Consider the following 21,616-nt stretch of genomic DNA (forward strand, 5'->3'; position numbering starts at 1 on the left):
AACTACTTTCCGCTTAGGTACTTTGAGGTCTAGTTACTGTAAAGTGTTTTGTAAATTAGTTTCCATCTCACCTTTGGGTAACATTGGTTTCATGACTCTAGAATTATGAACCATCACATTACTGCTCAAAGGACATAATACACTTGATTTCCATGAGAAAACTAAGTCTGGTGAAGGGTTTAGAATGCAAGAAATGCAGTTTAGAGGAAACGGTGAAAGGAGTTATTGAACTGGGCACTCTGGTAAGAACATGATATATTTTAGATCATTTTAAACTAACAGAAGTTGTTTTTAAATGTCATTGTTTCATTCTTTGGTTAGCAGTTTTGAACTGTTCCTTATTTAAGTACTTTAAAAGTCATGTAGACTACTTTTTTACCAAGACAAACTGAAGATATTTTAAAATGTTTTAGTGATCTGGTATTAGTAAAAAGTTGATATAGCATTACAGTTTTTACCCTTAGTTCATATGAGGCCAAATTATTTGTTACTATGATAGACTGAATGCTTGCCCTCCTCTCAAATTCCTATGTTAAAGCCCTATCTCCCAACGTGAATGTAGTTGAAGACAGGGCCTTTATGGAAGTAATTAAGGCTAAGTGAGGTCACAGGGGCCCTGACCTGGTCCAACCGAAGTAGCGTCCCGTAAGAAGAGACAAGAGTGAATGCTGTCTCTGCCTTGTGAGAACTCAGAGAAGGCAGCCCTGTGCGAGGCAGCAGGAGGGCCCTCACCAGAAAGTGAACTAGCGAGCGCCTCGGCCTTGGGCTTCTCGGCCTCCAGAACTGTGAGAAATAAACTTCTGTTGTTTAAGCATCTAACCTGTAGTATTTTTTTTATGGCAGCTTGAGCAGAGTAAGACATTAACTCTACTTTATTAAGGACTAATTATAGCAAACATCTATTTTTCTTCTGTATCTCTCCTCCATTTCCTTTCAGCATTTCCCTTAAACCATCAAGTTCCCTTTCTGTACTACGCAAGGAAAGCCAGGATACATAATCAATATAATAGCACTTCCCAACAAGCAAAACATTCAGTCAGGTATCATAGAATTATTTGTCAATGAATAATCAGTGTCCCAGAGCTCCAGTGTACTGAAAAGTGAAAAAATTAAATTTGGAATCTAAGTTCCCCAGAAGTGTTTTTCCAGTATGTCCACAGTATGTCTAGTATGATCCAATATGCCCACAGTATGTCCAGAAGTGACTAACACTCAGCAACAATACAGGGTTACTGCTTCCTCTTTTTCAGATACTTAGGTCAGCTAACTAATTTGCCCCTGAAATTCACAGAGTATAAATGCATGAAGAACTTGGTGCCCAGTGCAGTTGATTCTATCATGGAGCACTTATTTTTTGGAGTTTATAGAAATGGTCCCTTGGCTTCCCCTTGGACTTCTTCCTGTCCTGCACCACCCACTCTTTGTGGGCTGAGCAAGGCTGGGAAAGGAGCGGAGGCTGGGATAAGTCATCAGCACTCCTTATTGGGCATAGTTCTAATTAAAATGTTTAACAAGAAAGTATGGTCTAATCAAAGAGTAAAACAAAGTTTAAAAATATTCGTTAAGTAATGAACATGAAGACATAAGATAAGTAAGTGATGAACAGGTATCAGACACTATCAACTTTGAAAAGCACGTATCCTCTTCTATTCCTTCAGAATAATAAAAATCAAAAGGCAGTTTACCAAGAGTTACTAAGAGCCAGTATAAAAATAACTGCACTTCTAAAATATATAAATGTAAAGTGCATTTAATGAAAAAATTTTTTTTCAACTAGATCTTTAGCTTTGGACATACAAGAGAGGTTTTGAAATGCTATTTTCTCTAAATCCCTTCCCTAAGTATAGTCATTCCAAATACAAGACAAAGAAACCATATTCTATGAGCTTATCAATCACAGAGAATCCCACAAAAATAACACACATGTACTTGAGAGATGGAAGCAATTAAAAAGTTCTGACATCTCCCAAATCTGTGTAAAAGATGGCTAATGCTAAGTTGCCTCAGTCTTGTCTGACTCTGTGTGACCCCATGGATTGTAGCCCACCAGGCTGCTCTGTCCATGGGATTCTCCAGGCAAGAATACTGGAGTGGGTTGCCATTTCCTTCTCCAGTAAAAGAGTAGGCTACCACATTAAGTACACTTATTGTTGACAAGGAAAAAACATTTAAAAAAATATCAGTCAAAATTTGGGGATTTGTCTGTTTGGCTCAGATGGTAAAAAATCTGCTTGCAATGCAGGAGACTGGGGTTCAATCCCTGGGTCAGGAAGATCCCAGGAGAAAGGAATGGCTACCCAGTCCAGTATTCTTGCCTGGAGAATTCCATGAACAGAGGAGCCTGGCGGGCTACAGTCCATGGGGTCACAGGAAGTTGGACATGATTGAGCAACTAACATTTTCACTTTTCTCTTGACCTTACAAGAAAGAAAAAAACTTGACTTTGCCTTATTCTATGAAACTTTTACCTTGATGAATCTACACCTAATGGATTTTCTGAAATAATTAGCACAGTGAAAATTCACTTCTACAGTTGTTGGTCCTTTATCAGGATGTGCAAATGACAGGTTCAAAATCCAGAAGTCATGTGACAGCCAATAATTTGGAGGAATGCCAACCAATTTCCATTTTATTACTTAATAGATCCAAGGAGTATGGCTACCAGTCATAAAGGAATATGGCTACCAGCAATAATTCACTAAATATAAAATTTACATTTATCTCAAGAACAATAGTTTAAAAAAAAACAGTCCTTTTTAAAGCTTGTGACATTCAAATAGGGCTCATTTTTAGCAGCCTCATTGCTTACATGACCACCTAATAAATAGTAAACATCTAAACATCTGTACTTTTTTATTAAGTGATACTACTTTTTGGAAAATGAACATGCCTGTGACACTCAGCGACCATACCAATCAGGATAACTACTGTATTAAATGTACTCAAACAGTATTCCCAACATAAAAAAGCGGAATGCCTAAATAAAATGGGCTAAACAAGTGGAGAAGTTATCAGTTACCTTCTAACAGGAAGACTGCTTGCTTGCGAAAAATTTTCACCAGTGTGTCGTCCAATTCAATCTCCTGAAGCTTGGAGATGAGCTGTTCCTCGTTGCGGCAAACCTTCTCCTGGGTGTACAGCCCGTCAGGCATGACCCGCTGCTGTCCCAGCCCTATTAGGGCTACTTCCACGGCCAGCGTTAGGTAGGATTCCCCTTCTTCTAGGAATTTGTGTGCAGGTAGATGCTGGTATTCCAGAGACTTGCACTGTCCCATATTCTCTGTCACAGAAGAAATCAGAGTTCAGAAACTACTTTTGCAGATGTTCTGACAGGCACAATCTATTAATATTTTACCCGGAACTCTTAAACAAATTATTGACTTAGCTCCAAGAAAGCTGGAAAACCATGTTAAAGTATATAGTTTTCCAATATCTTTTTAAAAAATGACCATCAATTGACTAAATGTGTATGTTCTGGAGGAAAGCATAGAACAAATATTTTTCTCTCATTAAAAAGGAATCACCAAAGAAAACCATAAATCTAAGAAGAGATACTAAGAATACTTAACAGTAAACAAAATTTTAATTAACCAAGAGTAAAATTACATGATGACTGTAATAGTTACCAATTTTTTTTTGCTTTTAAGTTTCTTTATTTTTTTTTAATTTTATTTTTAAACTTTACATAATTGTATTAGTTTTGCCAAATATCAAAATGAATCCATCACAGGTATACATGTGCTCCCAATTTTTTAAAGCCTAGAATTGAAAATTTTTCATACTTTTACCAGTGTTGTAATTTATAATAAAAACAGTAGAGAACACAACATATATGTAACTCAATTTCATGGTCCTTTTTGTTATCAGAGTCATCAGTTGTCAAAACAGAATGATTCTCTGAACATCGTCTTATCACTGTTAAGGTGCTTCTATTTACAAATTCTTAACAAACTTCAACTGTCAAACTCCCAAGGAAAGTGGATTCAGAGTCATACCCTCACCCTCCTGATAAGAGTTTGGGTCACCAAAATCCATGAGGGCAACCACCACAGGCTAGATAATTAACTCTCCAAGCTAATCCAGTCATGGGAGCAGCAAAGGTACAAACCTTCTTCCCTGCCATATGATATATATCCTTATTTTATATCTTTATGCTGGAAAATAGTAAGAAACACAGATAAATTCTTAGATACACAATCACTGTTTTAGGTTCTTGATACATGCTGCCAACTGTCAACGCCAAGACTTTTCCCAGTTTGAGAAGCCTGCCTAAAAAGTGGGAGTACCATTTCCTGCTAACCGCTAGTCCTGTTAACTATATGGAATGGACTCATAGAAGGAACAGTGAAGAACCATGACCAGTGACGAACGCCATTCAGGGTTTAGGCGGGGAGCACACGAGACAAACGTCAACGTTTTTATTATTTTATGTTTATGTTTTATTTTTACCTGTAAAATCTGAGAACACAGGGAAGCCTTCGTCGTCAGTGCGGCAGGCTTCCATAAGGCTGCTGAAAAGTGTGCCCACGGGATCCAGGGGGTGTCCAACCCAGCCCTCCAGATTGGTTATTGAGGTTATGCTTTTATGGGGTAGCTCTGTGTAAGAAAAGAGAATTGAGATATGAAGAGAAGTAGAGGAAAGAAAGGCTTTACCATTTATAGCAGCATCCTCACAAATTAATACTACATTCAATTCAAAATTCCTCTTTAATTAAAAAACAAGGTTTCGTAAAACCCGAACTTGTGAACTATTTTAAGTTCTAAAGGGTCATCTGTGAATCAATGTAAATGGTGTTAACTGCCCAAGAAAACTCTCAAACATCTATTTAATTCATGTGTCCAGAGTACTAGGTTGACATTATTGTTTACACTATTAAATTATAATGTATGAGGAAAAATGAATTCCAACTTTTCACCTGAGAAGCTAAGGACAACTCTGCTTACCTCCCAGGAGTGGCTTTAAAGAGAACTAAACATTCTCCCTGGAATTATCATTGGCTAACTAACTACAACTTTATTAAGAAGATATTCTTCTCACTGAGTCACCTAAAATAGAGTCTAAAGAGCACCTACACTCTGGGTCAGACCTGAACTCCCCTATCACCTTACAAGAGTCTTCCTTATCATGGATATGTAAACCATTTAAGAGAGAAACTTTTCCACAAAGGGGAACTACAACAGAAGATAACATAATTTGGATGGAATGTATCCCTTTTCATTGTCTTCACGGAACGTTAGAACTTTAAAATTCCCAAGTTAGAGTGCTGAGAAAAAACTGCAAATACTTTAGGATATACTCCATTATTGTAAACAATGCAGTACTTTACATGTAAGTGTTTACTAAAATAATAAATAGTAGTAGTTCCTTATTGAAGGAAAATACAATAAAAACTACAAATAATATAAAATAAACAAGAAAAATATTGGCTTGTAAATAGCTAAAGAGCTATTCCACCAAGTTCAATGTTCCTTTAGAAGTCTTCTGTTTTGGACTACCAACTCTTAGTACATAGAAATAAAGCATGGCCTGGCACAATGTACTACAATCTATGGAAACTGAGCGCTAGATTCCTTGGAAGGCTCTTTCCCTGCAATTTCTGTCAATGATTTTTAATATACACAACCAGGATGAAAACAGAAACATGAGTATTACTCTTAGCAACACGTCTGTCTGTCTCTCTCTCTATATATACATATATATATATATATACACACACACACGCATACATATATGTATGTGCATCAGATCAGATCAGATCAGTCGCTCAGTCGTGTCTGACTCCTTGCGACCCCATGAATCGCAGCACGCCAGGCCTCCCTGTCCATCACCAACTCCCGGAGTTCACCCAGACTCACGTCCATTGAGTCAGTGATCCCATCCAGCCATCTCATCCTCTGTCGTCCCCTTCTCCTCCTGCCCCCAATCCCTCCCAGCATCAGAGTCTTTTCCAACGAGTCAACTCTTTGCATGAGGTGGCCAAAGTACTGGAGTTTCAGCTTTAGCACCATTCCTTCCAAAGAAATCCCAGGGCTGATCTCCTTCAGAATGGACTGGTTGGATCTCCTTGCAGTCCAAGGGACTCTCAAGAGTCTTCTCCAACACCACAGTTCAAAAGCATCAATTCTTCGGCGCTCAGCCTTCTTCACAGTCCAACTCTCACATCCATACATGACCACAGGAAAAACCATAGCCTTGACTAGACGGACCTTTGTTGGCAAAGTAATGTCTCTGCTTTTGAATATGCTATCTAGGTTGGTCATAACTTTCCTTCCAAGGAGTGAGCGTCTTTTAATTTCATGGCTGCAGTTACCATCTGCAGTGATTTTGGAGCCCAGAAAAATAAAGTCTGACACTGTTTCCACTGTTTCCCCATCTATTTCCCATGAAGTGGTGGGACCGGATGCCATGATCTTCGTTTTCTGAACGTTGAGCTTTAAGCCAACTTTTTCACTCTCCTCTTTCACTGTCATCAAGAGACTTTTGAGTTCCTCTTCACTTTCTGCCATAAGGGTGGTGTCATCTGTATATCTGAGGTTGTTGATATTTCTCCCAGCAATCTTGATTCCAGCTTGTGTTTCTTCCAGTCCAGCATTTCTCATGATGTACTCTGCAGAGAAGTTAAATAAACAGAGTGACAATATACAGCCTTGATGAACTCCTTTTCCTATTTGGAACCAGTCTGTTGTTCCATGTCCAGTTCTAACTGTTGCTTCCTGACCTGCATATAGGTTTCTCAAGAGGCAGGTCAGGTGGTCTGGTATTCCCATCTCTTTCAGAATCTTCCACAGTTTATTGTGATCCACACAGTCAAAGGCTTTGGCATAGTCAATAAAGCAGAAATAGATGTTTTTCTGGAACTCTCTTGCTTTTTCCATGATCCAGTGGATGTTGGCAATTTGATCTCTGGTTCCTCTGCCTTTTCTAAAACCAGCTTGAACATCAGGAAGTTCACGGTTCACATATTGCTGAAGCCCGGCTTGGAGAATTTTGAGCATTACTTTACTAGCGTGTGAGATGAGTGCAATTGTGCGGTAGTTTGAGCATTCTTTGGCATTGCCTTTCTTTGGGATTGGAATGAAAACTGACCTTTTGCAGTCCTGTGGCCACTGCTGAGTTTTCCAAATTTGCCGGCATACTGAGTGCAGCACTTTCACGGCATCGTCTTTCAGGATTTGGAATAGCTCAACTGGAATTCCATCACCTCCACTAGCTTTGATCGTAGTGATGCTTTCTAAGGCCCACTTGACTTCACATTCCAGGATGTCTGGCTCTAGGTCAGTGATCACTGACCTAGATTATCTGGATCGTGAAGATCTTTTTTGTACAGTTCTTCTGTGTATTCTTGCCATCTCTTCTTAATATTTTCTGCTTATGTTAGGTCCATACCATTTCTGTCCTTTATCGAGCTCATCTTTGCATGAAATGTTCCTTTGGTATCTCTGATTTTCTTGAAGAGATCCCTAGTCTTTCCCATTCTGTTGTTTTCCTCTATTTCTTTGTATGTGTGCGTGTGTGTGTATTAGACTTACTGTGGCAATCATTTAAAAACATATATAAATATGGAATCATTATGTTGTATACCTGAAACCAATGCTGTATGTCAATTATATCAATTTTTTTTAAAGTTGACATATGCCAAATATTTTATTTACTAATCTTGGCCCCATAAGAAATAACTGCTACAGCAATTTGGAATTGTAACAGTACAAAAACACCTATTATTTGAATATGGGCAAACAAAAATAAAGTAGGGAAAGATATACAGATATGATATGTAGTACTAGTAAAGAATAGTCTGAATTTAAAAATTTTATTATGTAAAGGCTAAAAGAGAAATGAGTGTGAGACCTCAAAGGCAGCTATTAATACCTTAACATGTTTCAACTTAATCTACATGAACTAACATTTTTACATTTTGTATTTCTTAGATATTGTAACATTTAAATTAAATTCATTTTAAAAACATTTTTTAGTAAAGAGCAATAAAGTAAAGTTTCAAAACTCCAATGATGATCAAGAACAAGCTGTCCTGTTGTAGTATAAAAAATACTTCATTCTCTCTTAAGCCTATTTTCATCCTTTCTACTTTTCAGAAGTAAACGCCTCTTGGCCATATATTGTATGTGTTTAGGTGAAGGGAGAGACTTCAGAAAAATTTTGCTAAGGGCCAAACAACATATTCTGCAAATATATCTGGTAACCAGTGATGCTTTGATGAACATGAAGAAGTGGACAAAGTAATGACTTTCAGGGATATGACATTCCAGTCCTATCTGACCTCCCCCTTTTTTGGTTCATGTGGTCACTTTGGAACTTTCTTTCATCAAAACATGTTAGTTAACATTTTTAATACTTGTAATATAGAGGATATAAAATATTACAACAATCTAATAATCTCCAGCCCATTTTAACTTTTGATAATTTTCAGCTATACCCTAGATGTGTGTGTAACTGCCCAAGGAATAAAATAAAAATACAAGCCAAAAAAATCACAACTAAAACTACTTCTCTCTGAATAAGATATAAAATTCCAGAGTAAAAACAAAACTATCATACCAGAGAAAAATAAAAAAGATCTACATGTACAGAAGAAAAAGAAGCACATGGATTAATCAGAGAAAGCATCGTATTTCTTTCTTTTGATCAGGGCCTTATGCATGTAATACAACTCTGTTGCAATTATTATGGAGAAGGCAATGGCACCCCACTCCAGTACTCTTGCCTGGAAAATCCTATGGACAGAGGGGCCTGGTAGGTTGCAGTCCATGGGGTCGCTAAGAGTCGGACACGACTGAGCGACTTCACTTTCACTTTTCACTTTCCTGCATTGGAGAAGGAAATGGCAACCCACTCCGGTGTTCTTGCCTGGAGAATCCCAGGGACAGGGGAGCCTGGTGGGCTGCCGTCTATGGGATCGCACAGAGTCGGACACGACTGAAGCAACTTAGCAGCAGCAATGCTTATTTAAAATTTAAAAGATTAATAAACTGAGACAAAGAGGAGTTAAATATGTTCTGCCAGTTGACACCTCATCAAAGGTTATTTACAGAATCTAAAAAATCCAGGAGTTCTCTTTGGTCACTTTAAATGCACATCATGTCCTGATATACAAGTTATTACAATTAAAATGTTTTACAGTGCTTCTGTATTATGTGAGGCCTGCTTTCAGCACTTTATAGGGAATAACTAGTTTAATCTTTCAACTCCAGGAGACAAGTCCTCAATTGAGCCCCAGTCCACAGATAAGGTCAAGTCAATGCCTAAGGTCTCCAGCCGGGACCTCTTGCCAGAATTCAAACATAGGCAGTCTACCACTGGAGCCCTTACTGTCACAATTAAAGTGTTTCTTCACAGAATGAAATATATCTGGTTAACTTGCATTTTAGGTAATGTAGATATACTACATAACTCAAACAGTTAAAAAAAAACAAACAAAACCCAAAAAACAACAACTGTCCCCTTAAAAAAAATTAACTTAGGAAACTAAGAAACATTAAAAAACAAACAAACAAACAAAAAAACAACCTATGTTTCACAACATTCAACCAGAGAGGGAAAATGCCTAAAATTTGTCACAGATTAGCTAGCTATTAAACATTTCAAGAGTGGTGAGTGAAGCCATCTCCATGGCTCTAATTTTGAAAGCTCTCTCCCCGCCAAAGAACATGAAACCTAGTGACATTATCACCAAGAATCCCATTCCAATGGAAACAAACTCCTTCACACATTCACCTTTTTTCTGAGTTCGGAACATTTCCAACTGCTTCTGTTGCTGTCGTCTTAATGTGTTAACAATAGCTATTGCTAGTCTCAGTGCTTCTCTGGGGTACCCATGAGAACGTAATGCATCCACTCGTGCACAGGCTGTAGGAACATGTTCTAAAACAAGTGAAGGGAGGAAAGTTGCCATTATCAGATATATCTATAAAAACAGGATTTAATAGTAAGATGTTTCCCCCAAAATACTATTAAAAAGACACAAGAAACCATTTCTGAACTTGGATTTGAATGAAAAACTCCTACTGCCAAGCATTCATCCATCTCCCATTGAATCCCTCAACTCTCCACCTCCCACTCCAGTAATGCTATAGAAACTAAACAAAGAAGTAAGTCATGGAAATGTCTTTCCGGTTTGGCCACTTACCATGCCAGAGGGGCCACCCGCGGGAGTCAAAGAGGGAGTTTTCAGTGTCGTCATGGTAACAGTAGTTGGTGTATAGGTCACTGCTGATAATGTGCTGCAAGTGGCTATCCTGCCAGTGGAGATCGCATGCCTCAATGGCTCGGGTGAACACTGTCCGATGTGGCCTGTTCGATGAATCTGTTTTTTCCACAATTCAGAAAGCTGTGTCAGCTATGATTCACACGTCAATAAATCAGTTTCATACCATAGCATTCTGTGGCCAGATGTTCATGAACACACCCACACAGACTGCCCTGCACCCCCTAAGCAGAAGGATGGAGGGTGAATAGTCTCATGTCCTAAGTACTAGGAGGCAAATCAGCCCAAAGAGCCACCATTCATTCTCTTGTTTTATCAAACACACACACTCTGCAGCCATCAAAGCTAAGGTTAAAGGCGTCCTGCAAAAAGAATTGTCACGTCTAGTTTCCATGCCAAATACACTCGGAGGAGGCACTCAGCACAAAAATCACAGGAAAACTCACTGCTCCCCATTTCTGAGGTGCTGTGGTGGGCTACCCTGATGGGATCAACAAACACTATGCAAGAGATGAGACACCAGCCATGGAACCTTTCAGGAAGATGCAATCAGCCTTTAAAAATATGCAGAAGGGTTGTGCTTTTGGTTGTATTTTTTAACTATATTGTGCGGTTTTGCACAATTAAAATTATTATGCTTCTTGGGATATAATGATGAAATGGTACTTTATATCCCAAAGGGCATAAATGCATATATTTAACATTTCACAAAGCCACACAACATAGCTACAAAACAAACCAGCGCACTTACCTTGCCCTACAGGCTGCCTCCTGACTCCCGTGCAGGTTCCATGACTGGTGTGATGTTCCCAGCATAGTGTATGCTGGGGCATCACAAAAGAGCAGAAGCACACACTCCGAAGAGGGTTCAAGTTTCAGGACCTGACGGAGAAAAGAAATGTTTGCGAAATAAAGGATATTCTTACCCCAACTTCTGGGATTATTCAGTTCTTCTGGAAAACATGGTTCGAATTCTACCTGCCCTCCCAGCCCTTGGGTCCCGAACTCCAGACTTACCTTCAACTATGGCACAAACCTTAGAAAGAGCCTCAACTGACAATTAGGGTAACAAACTATTTTTATTTATGGGTACTTTATTTAACTCAAGTATCACCCCTCACTGTTCTGAGACTTAACTAAATGAGAAGTAAAATCTGGAGCTTCCTTAGTTGGTAAAGTTTCATCTTCCTGTCCTTGGAGCTTTGGCTAAGCACAGACATAAAGGAAATCATAAAAATCAAAACACACCTGAATCAAGAAAAGCTCTGAAAACTTATCCAGACCAAACCCTCTATTCTGCTGATGGAACCGAAAATCGAGAGACGTAAAGTGACTTGCCAAGGTCACACACCCAGGCAATGGCAGTCAAGATCAAAACACAGATAACCTCACTCCAAATTCAGCTATGTCAGCTGTTCTGAAAGGCTTTTGAATGGTCTTTAACAGAAAGAGACATTACTTCAGCTTGGTCTCAGGTGGACTTAGACAGCTGTACTTGAATGGCAGACATATCAAAATGCATGGATGACAGACAATTTGAGAGGCATAAACATTGATGTATCTGTTCTGGCCCCTGCCCAGACTGCCTGTTAGGAGCAGACAGTATACACTTTGCAGATGGGGAACGAGGATCTTGTATTTCATAGCCTTTGGAACCTACCAGGGCTTTTTTGCAGAGCAGAATAAATATAAAGAAACTGATTCCATGACTTCTTACAGTCAGTCAATCAAATAGTCCAAAATCCAAATCACACGTAAGTGTTAAGTGGCTGTGCAATTTCATTTAACTCAAATCACAGAAACAGAATTTAAAATTAAAAGAAGACTTTAAAAGAGCAACTTAGTATTATGCACGCACTAAGAGAATGAAAGTCCTATCTGTCTACTGAATCCACTGTGGTATCAATTTCATTAAAAAAATTAAAATCTTAACTTTTCGTGTTTTTATGGGACTGTAAGATCATAGACATACATAGAAGACACACACCAGACTTTTTACAGTGGTTGGCTCTTAAGAGATCAATAATACCAATTGTAACAACAACAACAAAAAAACCTAAATACTGTTTAAAAGAAAATATAAAGCTTGGAATAGCACAGAAACAAAAAAAATGTACAGAGACAATGACTTTAAAAAATTGACTTGATTAAGTATCAAAATCATGGTCATTTTTTTTTTTTTTTTTTTGCCACACAGCACGTGGGATCTTCGTTTCCCCAGCCAAGGATAGAAACTGCACCCTCTGCAGTGGGAATGTGGAGTCATAACCACTGGACCACCAGGGAAGTCCTGGTCAGTTTCTTTTTTTTTTTCTTTTTTTTTCTTTTCTTCTGGTCAATTTTTATCTTAGATATCTTATGTTTAAAAATTTTTTGTAGTAGCACAGAAAATAGAGAAACATGATCTTAAATGTTTAGAATGATAAACACACAAATTTGTGGTAGCTCAGGTGGCAAAGTAGGAGAAGTAAAGGGCAACCCACTCTAGTATTCTTGCCTGGAAAATCCCATGGACAGAGGAGCCTGGCAAGCTACAGTCCATGGGGTCGCAAGAGTCGGAAACGACTTAGCAACGAAATCATCATCATCAGCTGGTAAAGAATCCACCTGCAATGCAGGAGACCCCAGTTTGATTCCTGGGTCAGGAAGTTCCCCTGGAGGCTACCCACTCTAGTATTCTCAGGCTTCCCTGGTGGCTCATAGGGTAAAGAATCCACCTGCAATGTGGGAGACCTGGGTTCAATCCCTGGGTTGGGAAGATCCCCTGGAGAAGAGAAAGGCTACCCACTCCAGTAATTCTGGCCTGGAGAATCCCATTGACAGAGGAACCTGGTGGGTTACAGTCCATGGGACTGCAAAGAGTTGGACGCAACTAAGCACACACACATATAAAATAATAGTTTTTTCAATCAAAAAAGATAAAATTAAAAAAGGCTCCCATTCAGGTATATTTAAAAAATAAACACTACTCTAAGGGTACAGATTCTAATGTTGTCAATTAATTCTAACAAATAATCTCAGCAAAGACACGGCCTGACTTGCGCTTCACATTCATTCTGATGTGCAAACACATGCAATTCTGCCCGTGGTCTGACCATGTACGCCCTTCACCCACCTGCATGGCTGCTAGGCTCTGTGGGCCACCAAAGGCTCTCCGCTAGCCAGTCTGCTCAGCCCTCCAGCAGAAGCACTGCAGGCTGAGCACCACAGCCCCTCTGTAGGCTTGTCTCTTCTGCCAGCCCCTCTGGAGAATATGGATGTTCTAAAAGGAGGAGCCCCAGCAGCCATAAATACTGCCCTTAGAAACTAGTTCTGACTGCATATCCCTGGGTCAAACCATAAATGAAACTGTTTTATCTGGAGGTTGGACCACTTCCCAAGAAGTTTTCTAAAGCCTATGGAATAGTCAAGTTTAACCAAGGGCAAAGTAACCAAATGGAAAGTAAAAGTACACTGTAAAATGTTAGGACGGCAGCCACGAAGAAGCCTCTAAATATAATAAAGTCAAGAAGAGATCAATGATATATTGCCTATGTAGATGTAAGCATCCTTTTCCTAGCAATGGAAGACAATAAATGTTGAATTGTTAAACTTGAAAATTCTGAGCCTCTGCAAAAAAACTTGGGGTATAAGAGGAAGATTTATTTTCTTTGAAATTGTTAAATAAAATCATCATGAGCAATAAAGATGTGACAGATTTCAAATACTGAATTCCCAAGGCAAATATCTCTAGACAAAGGAGAGCCAGACAATCATCCTTCCCAAGGCCTGAAACCTCTTTTTGATTGGACAAGTCCCTATGGAATAATACATATTATTTTCTCTCTCTGTAGAGACAGAAAACACTGTGCTAACATCACATTTCATACTCAGCACTGTCCAGCTCTTTCTAGGAGTACCAACTACAGATGGAACCCACACACACTGAAAGACAGTCTTGATTCCTGAATCCTCCTGATGTCATTTAACTCTCATCTTGCATATATCATAAATTTAAAGTCTTTCACATTTTCTAAAAAAAGGGGGAGCAGCAGCACAAAATTACACAAAAACAGTGACAGTGAATGACATTTTTATTTGCAAGAATTAATTAAATATTGGATGTGAAAGGAGAAAATCTGTCAGTAGCTAGCAGGACAATGAGGGCAAGACAGACTTTTTTTAAGATTAGAAAGACTTGTCCTGAATGGGTGGGTCCAATAGAGAAAGAGAAACTTAAAAAAAAAACATACACACACACACAACAGTAGAGAAATGAGAGACAGAGGTACTTAAGAGGATATGTGGAAATGCCTGGGAGCATTAGCTGCCAAAGACTAGAGAGTACTATTGCCTACAGTAGGTGGGAGCAAGTATGCTAGACAGTCCTTTCACAATAAAGAATTTTCCTGGTCTGAATGCCAGCAGCACCCCATTCCCCTGTAGTCCCAGGAGTTAAATGTAAATACTACATTCTAAAACTAAGAATTTTTAACTGATTACATAGCATAGTATCCCAAATAAGAACTGACCAACACACAGAATAACAGTTCCTCAGGTCTCTCAATAATTTTGTTTTACACAGTAATTCACTACCACCCATAACATGAACTTTTTTTAAAATTCAAACTAAATAATTAGTATGCAATTTTAACACATACTAGTACATGTTAAGTATTGCATCCATCTGTATTCTGAGAATATGAAAAAAAAAATCACAGATCTTGATTAAAAATTAAAACACACACACACACACACACACTCACGTTAAAACATTAAGTCCATGAGTTATAGTAAGTTCTTAAGTGAGTAAAATAATGTTTCCAAATTTATTGTAAGTTACTGTTATAACCGCAGAGGGACAATTAAGTAGGTACAAAATGAGCAGATTATCACTGTGGACTCACCTTGGTTGGCATTTGCACCCTGAGGCAGAGCATTGGTTAAGTTGGGTAATTCACTGCCATGATTTCCATCTTCCCATGGACAGACATCAACACCATTCCACTTTTTTAGCTGTTTTAGCCAACTGGCCTTCTGCTCCAACTTGCAGTGGGGATTTAAAACTATACACATCCACAGAGCACCTAATTTAAAGGGAGAGAGGAAAGTAAATTTTTAAAAATTTACAAATGTCCAATCCTAACAGTTAATGATAAGTCATTTCAAAATGGACCCAAGTCTGTGTTTTTATAACGCAATTTTACCTTAGTCCAAGCAACATATCTCATAGAGAGGTCAATGTAAAGAGGACAACAGAGCCCAAATTTGAACCAAAGAAGCCAAATACTGTTACACATAAAGATGAGAGAGATTTCAAAGGTGATTTTAATCATCTTCCTACTTGTGTGACATTTTGGATCAAAGTCAATTCAGAATACAAACTTAAGGACCAATTTCTTACTTTCATTTACAAGCAGAGTTTATTCATGGGTGCTTTAATAAACTACTTTAAACGGTTCTTCTGTACAAAAAGTAAATTTATTCCTAAGATTACCTTTTTACAATAAAATCATAAAGGTTTAACAATGGACACCAATAAACTATTTCCTAGTCTCCTTATAAGCATTTCCAGCTTTATTATGCCTGTTCATTAGTATGAATATCTATATATCAACAGATCTTTCAAAAATAAAATTTACTTAAATATACTTCCCTAAATGATTTAAGTAGTAACTAATCTTTATATAAATGAAATCACTAAATTTGTCTTTTTGTGAATGAAACCATTCAACATTTATCAAAAGTTCACTTGCTTTAAAATGAAAAGACAACCTATGGCCTCAGATAAAATATTTGCAAACAATGCGATGAAGGGCTTAATTTCCAAAATACATAAATTATCTCATAGAGCTCAATATTTTAAAAAATCTCAATCAAAAAATGGGCAAAAGACCTAAGTAAACATTTCCTCAAAGAGAACATACAGATGGCCAGCAGGCACGTGAAGAGATTCCAGCACTGCTAATCCTCGGAGAAATGCAAATCAGAGTTATAACGAAGCACCACTTCACATGGGTCAGCATGGCTGTCATCTAAAGGTCTACAAAAAAACACTTGCTAGAGAGGGTGTGGAGAACAGGGAACCCTCCTACTCTGTTGGTGAGAATGTTCCCTGGAGGCTCAAGTAAAGCATCCACTTGCAGTGGAGGAGACCTGGGTTTGATTGCCGGGATGGGAAGATCTCCTGGAGAAGGGAATGGCTACTCACTCCAGTATTCCTTCCTGGAGAATTCCAGACAGAGGAGCCTGGTGGGCTACACTCCACGGGGTCACAAAGCATCAGACATGACTGAGTGACTAACTATGGAGAACAGTATGGAGGTTCCCTAAAATAGGGTTAACATATATGATCCAGCAATCCCATTCCTGGGCATATATCTGGAAAAGACAAAATCCCTAATTGAAAAAGATACAAAGAATAGACAAGACATGGAAGTAACCTAAGTAACCATCAACAGATGAGTAGATAAAGAGGATGTGATACACACACACACACACACACACACACACACACACACATGTATATATACATACTTACATAATACATACATACATGCACACAAAAGAATATTGAAAAACAATGAGATAATTGCTGTTGTTTGTAGCAACATGGATGGACCTAGAGTCTATCATACTAAGTGAAGTAAGTCAGACAAAGACAAATGCTATATGGTAACACTTAAACGTGGGATCTAAAAAGTATTACAAAGAAACTTAACTTACAAAATAGAAACAGATTCACAGACATAGAAAACTTAATTACCAAACGGAAGAGGAGGGAGGGATAGATTAGGAGTATGGGACTAACACATTAGAGCAGATCAGATCAGTTGCTCAGTCGTGTCCGACTCCTTGCGACCCCATGAATCGCAGCACACCAGGCCTCCCTGTCCATCACCAACTCCCGGAGTTCACTCAGACTCACGTCCATCAAGTCAGTGATGCCATCCAGCCATCTCATCCTCTGTCGTCCCCTTCGCCTCCTGCCCCCAATCCCTCCCAGCATCAGAGTCTTTTCCAATGAGTCAACTCTTTGCATGAGGTGGCCAAAGTACTGGAGTTTCAGCTTTAGCATCATTCCTTCCAAAGAAATCCCAGGGCTGATCTCCTTCAGAATGGACTGGTTGGATCTCCTTGCAGTCCAAGGGACTCTCAAGAGTCTTCTCCAACACCACAGTTCAAAAGCATCAATTCTTCGGCGCTCAGCCTTCTTCACAGTCCAACTCTCACATCCATACATGACCACAGGAAAAACCATATAGCCTTGACTAGATGAACCTTTGTTGGCAAAGTAATGTCTCTGCTTTTGAATATGCTATCTAGGTTGGTCATAACTTTCCTTCCAAGAAGTAAGCGTCTTTTAATTTCATGGCTGCAATCACCATCTGCAGTGATTTTAGAGCCCAGAAAAATAAAGTCTGACACTGTTTCCACTGTTTCCCCATCTATTTCCCATGAAGTGATGGGACCAGATGCCATGATCTTTGTTTTCTGAATATTGAGCTTTAAGCCAACTTTTTCACTCTCCACTTTCACTTTCATCAAAAGGCTTTTGAGTTCCTCTTCACTTTCTGCCATAAGGGTGGCATATCTGCATATCTGAGGTTATTGATATTTATACACTACCATATATAAAACAGATAAACAATATGAATTTAACTGTATAGCACAGGGAACTACAGTCAAATATCTTATAAATACCTTAATGGAAAATAATGGAATATGAATATTTTTGATTACATATATAAATATATAAAACCAAATCACTTTGCTATACACCTGAAAGTAACACAATATTTTAAAGCAACTATATTTCAATAAAAACATTCACTTGTTTTTCAAAGGAATTTAGAAGGCATATCTCATAATTTGAATAAGTGATAAATTTGTCACTGCTTTCTACATTCTTCAAAAAGGTAGCTAATTCAAGCAAATATTTCAGTTTTAAAAGCTTTAAAAGTTTAAGTTTTGTGAATTCCCTGGTGGTCCAATGGTTAGGTCTCCACACTTCCAGTGCAGGGGGAAAGGGCAAGATCCTACAAGCCATACCGTGCAGCCAAAAAAAAAAACAAATTCAAATTTTACTTTATTAATTTCAAAACAAGACAGATACCAGTACTTCAATGCCATTCATAACACTTTTTCTTTGAAAAAGTGAATCTGTGTTCATTTTAATCAGTTGTGTTAACCAAGTGAATGATAAAGGTAACAATGATCTGTTTGTTTTTTGCTTGTCCAAAAGAGATACTTTACATTCTTTCATACTTAAAATTAGCAAGTTCTTCATTTAGAAAATCTGATATTTTAAGTATCAAATAATGTCTGATATTTATATCAAAATGTTTGATATTTATATCAGAAAATAAACATGGCTACAACCTAAGCCACAGGTGTTTACAGTTTACATTTCTATATTTTAAAATGCCAATCAGAAACAAAATGTGATAGGATCAAGATGAAGTAAAGCCCATTATGGCTTATCTCTTCCCATAATTACAACTAAAAACTGGATGAAGTTTAAAAAACAGTAATAAAAAAAAGTACAAAAAGCTGAAAAATAAACAACAGCAAGTGGTTTATGGAAATAAAACTTGATTGCGAAAAGGGAAACCCCCCTGCCACTCAGAAACTAGACAAGGAGACCCTTGGATATCTGGTACAGAAATAGGCACAAGTATTCTCATACCTCATGTGCCTGAGACTGAACCAATGCAGCAGAACATCACCCCAAGAAGGTGAAACTCGTGGTCTTAATATATCTAACTGATTGTGTGCTTAAAAAAAAAAAATTTCTCTGGAGGATTATAATAGGACCTTGACTCTTATAATATTTAAAATATTCAGGATCCAAAATTACTTGGTTTAAAAGAAAAAAGGGAAATGTGATCAATTCCAAAGGGAAAAACAATGAACCAGATGTTAGAATTATCAGAGACTTTATGCAACCATTATAATTATGCTCCATCAGATGAAAAGAAAGAAAGAAAGTGAAGTGGCTCAGTCATGTCCGACTCTTTGCAACCCCATGGACTGCAGCCTGCCAGGCTCCTCCACCCATGGGATCTCCAGGCAAGAATACTGGAGTGGGTTGCCACTTCCTTCTCCAGGTAATCTTCCGGACCTAGGGATTGAACATGAGTCTCCAGAGCGGCAGGCAGACTTTACTATCTGAGCCACCAAGGAAGGTAAACACTATTGACAGAAGTGAATATGCCATCCAGCCATTTCATCCTCTGTCGTCCCCTTCTCCTCCTTCCCCCAATCCCTCCCAGCATCAGTCTTTTCCAATGAGTCAACTCTTTGCATGAGGTGGCCAAAGTATTGGAGTTTCAGCTTCAGCATCAGTCCTTCCAATGAACACCCAGGACTGATCTCCTTTATAATGGACTGGTTGGATCTCTTTGCAGTCCAAGGGACTCTCAAGAGTCTTCTCCAACACCACCGTTCAAAAGCATTTGAATACATTTGTATTACTGGAGAGCCAAAGAAGATGAGACATAGATACAGAAAAACTTAAAAGAAATAATTACTGAAAATGTCCCAAAACTGAAGTTAGGAATTTACAGATCAAAGAAGCTGAGCTAACCAAAAAAATGCATAAACTCAAATCCATGCCCAGTGATAATTAACATCACCGAAAACCAAAGATAAAACACTGAAAGCAGTCACAGAAAAATGAAATACTGTATAAAGCAGAATGACTCAAATAATTAGTGATTTCTCATTGGAAATTATACAGGACAGAAGACAGTGGAACAATATCTTTAAAGTGTTAAAAGAAATATAAATATCAACCCAGACTTGGCAAAATATCATTCATGTATGGTGGTGAAGTGAAGGCACTGTCAGATCAGGAAAAACTAACAACATATATTGTTTATGAGACTTGATGCTAACGCAAGTTCTTCAGGCTGAAGAGAAATAACACTAAAGGGAAACTTGGAACTATAGGAATAAAGGGATCACAACAGAAACATAAAACCTGAGTAAATAAAATGGAGTATTTTTGCCTTTTTAAGTTCTTTAAGATAAGTAGGACTATTAAAAGCAAAACCATGAACATTATCTTGCAGTGTTTTAAATGTATGTAGATGTATGGTGGAGCTATGCATGGTAAAGAATCTGCCTGCCAATGCAAGAGATACAAGAGATGCGGGGGTTTGATCCCTGAGTCAGGAAGATCCTCTGGAGTAGAAAGTGGCAACCCACTCTAGCATTTTTGCCTGGAAATTTCCATGAGCAGAGGAGCCTGGATGGCTACAGTTCACAGGGCCATAAAGAGTCGGACACCACTGAAGTGACTGAGCACAGACGTAAAATACATGAAACCTGTAACATGAAGGAGGCAAGCAAAGGGACCTATGTGAGTGTTAGATTCTACATTCTACTCTGAGTGGCAAAATAGAAACTCAAAATAAACAGTTTAAGGTTAGGTATTTTTCTTGTAATACTAAATAAATCATTTTTAAAAATACAAAGAAATACAAAAAAAAAGGTGATAGATAAATTTAAATGAAATAATAATAAAAAACTTTAAAAAATAATCCAAAGGAGAGAAGGAAGGAGAAAGGGAACAAAGGAACACAGAGAGGCTACAGCAAATAAATGATTAAATGATAGACCTAAATTGAGCCACATCAATAATTATACTAAATGTAAATCATCTAAGCATACCAATTAAAGAGATGATAAAATCAGATTAAAAAAACAAGACCTAAAACAAACAAACAAAAAACATATAAGACCTAACTCTATGCTGTGTACTAGAAAACCCACTTCAAATAAAATGACATAGATAAATTAGATGGAAAAGGATGGGAAAAGATACACTATGTAAACACTTGCAAAATAAAGTTGGAGTGCCATATTATTATCAGACAAAGTAGACTCTGGAACAAGAAGTACTACACCAGATAAAGTGAAACACAGCATGATAGAAGGGTCAGTTCCCCTAAAACCGTAACAATCCTAAATGAGGATGCTGCACCTAACATTAAGACTTCCAAGTATATGAAGCAAAAACCGACAGAGCTGAAAGGAGAAATAAATAAATCCACAAATGTATTTGGAGATCTCAATACTTCTTTCCCAATAACTAATAGAATTAGTAGACAGAAAATTAGCAAGAATAAAGAACACTTAAAATAACACTATCAACAACAATCTAATTGACATTTACAGACATGCCACTTAACATCAGTAGAGAAAAAACAAAACTAAACCCTATATTTTCTAAAATGCACAGAGAATATTTACAACATTTATGCACAGAACATTCATAGTCCATACTTTGGGCCATAAAACAAATGTTGACAAATATTCAAGAAATGAAACTATACAAAGTATAAATCAGTAACAGGAAGATATTCAGAAAAATCCCCAAGTATCTGGGAATTAACACACTTCTAAAT

The 21,616-nt window shown here is 37.9% G+C and overlaps 1 protein-coding gene across 1 annotated transcript in view; it reads right to left on the bottom strand.

Moving 5' to 3' along the window:
- ZSWIM6 (zinc finger SWIM-type containing 6) overlaps nt 1–21,616 on the bottom strand; it is a 211,835-nt gene that overhangs the window by 11,422 nt on the left and 178,797 nt on the right. The window contains exons 5-9 of the mRNA XM_061393455.1: nt 15,110–15,289; nt 10,146–10,322; nt 9,734–9,880; nt 4,450–4,596; nt 3,020–3,280 (exon numbers count right to left, since the gene is read on the bottom strand). Of these exons, the coding sequence (XP_061249439.1) occupies nt 3,020–3,280; nt 4,450–4,596; nt 9,734–9,880; nt 10,146–10,322; nt 15,110–15,289 (912 nt within the window). The remainder of the gene's footprint in view (nt 1–3,019; nt 3,281–4,449; nt 4,597–9,733; nt 9,881–10,145; nt 10,323–15,109; nt 15,290–21,616) is intronic.

This window comes from Bos javanicus, chromosome 20, assembly GCF_032452875.1.
Source record: "Bos javanicus breed banteng chromosome 20, ARS-OSU_banteng_1.0, whole genome shotgun sequence".
Taxonomy (NCBI): domain Eukaryota; kingdom Metazoa; phylum Chordata; class Mammalia; order Artiodactyla; family Bovidae; genus Bos; species Bos javanicus.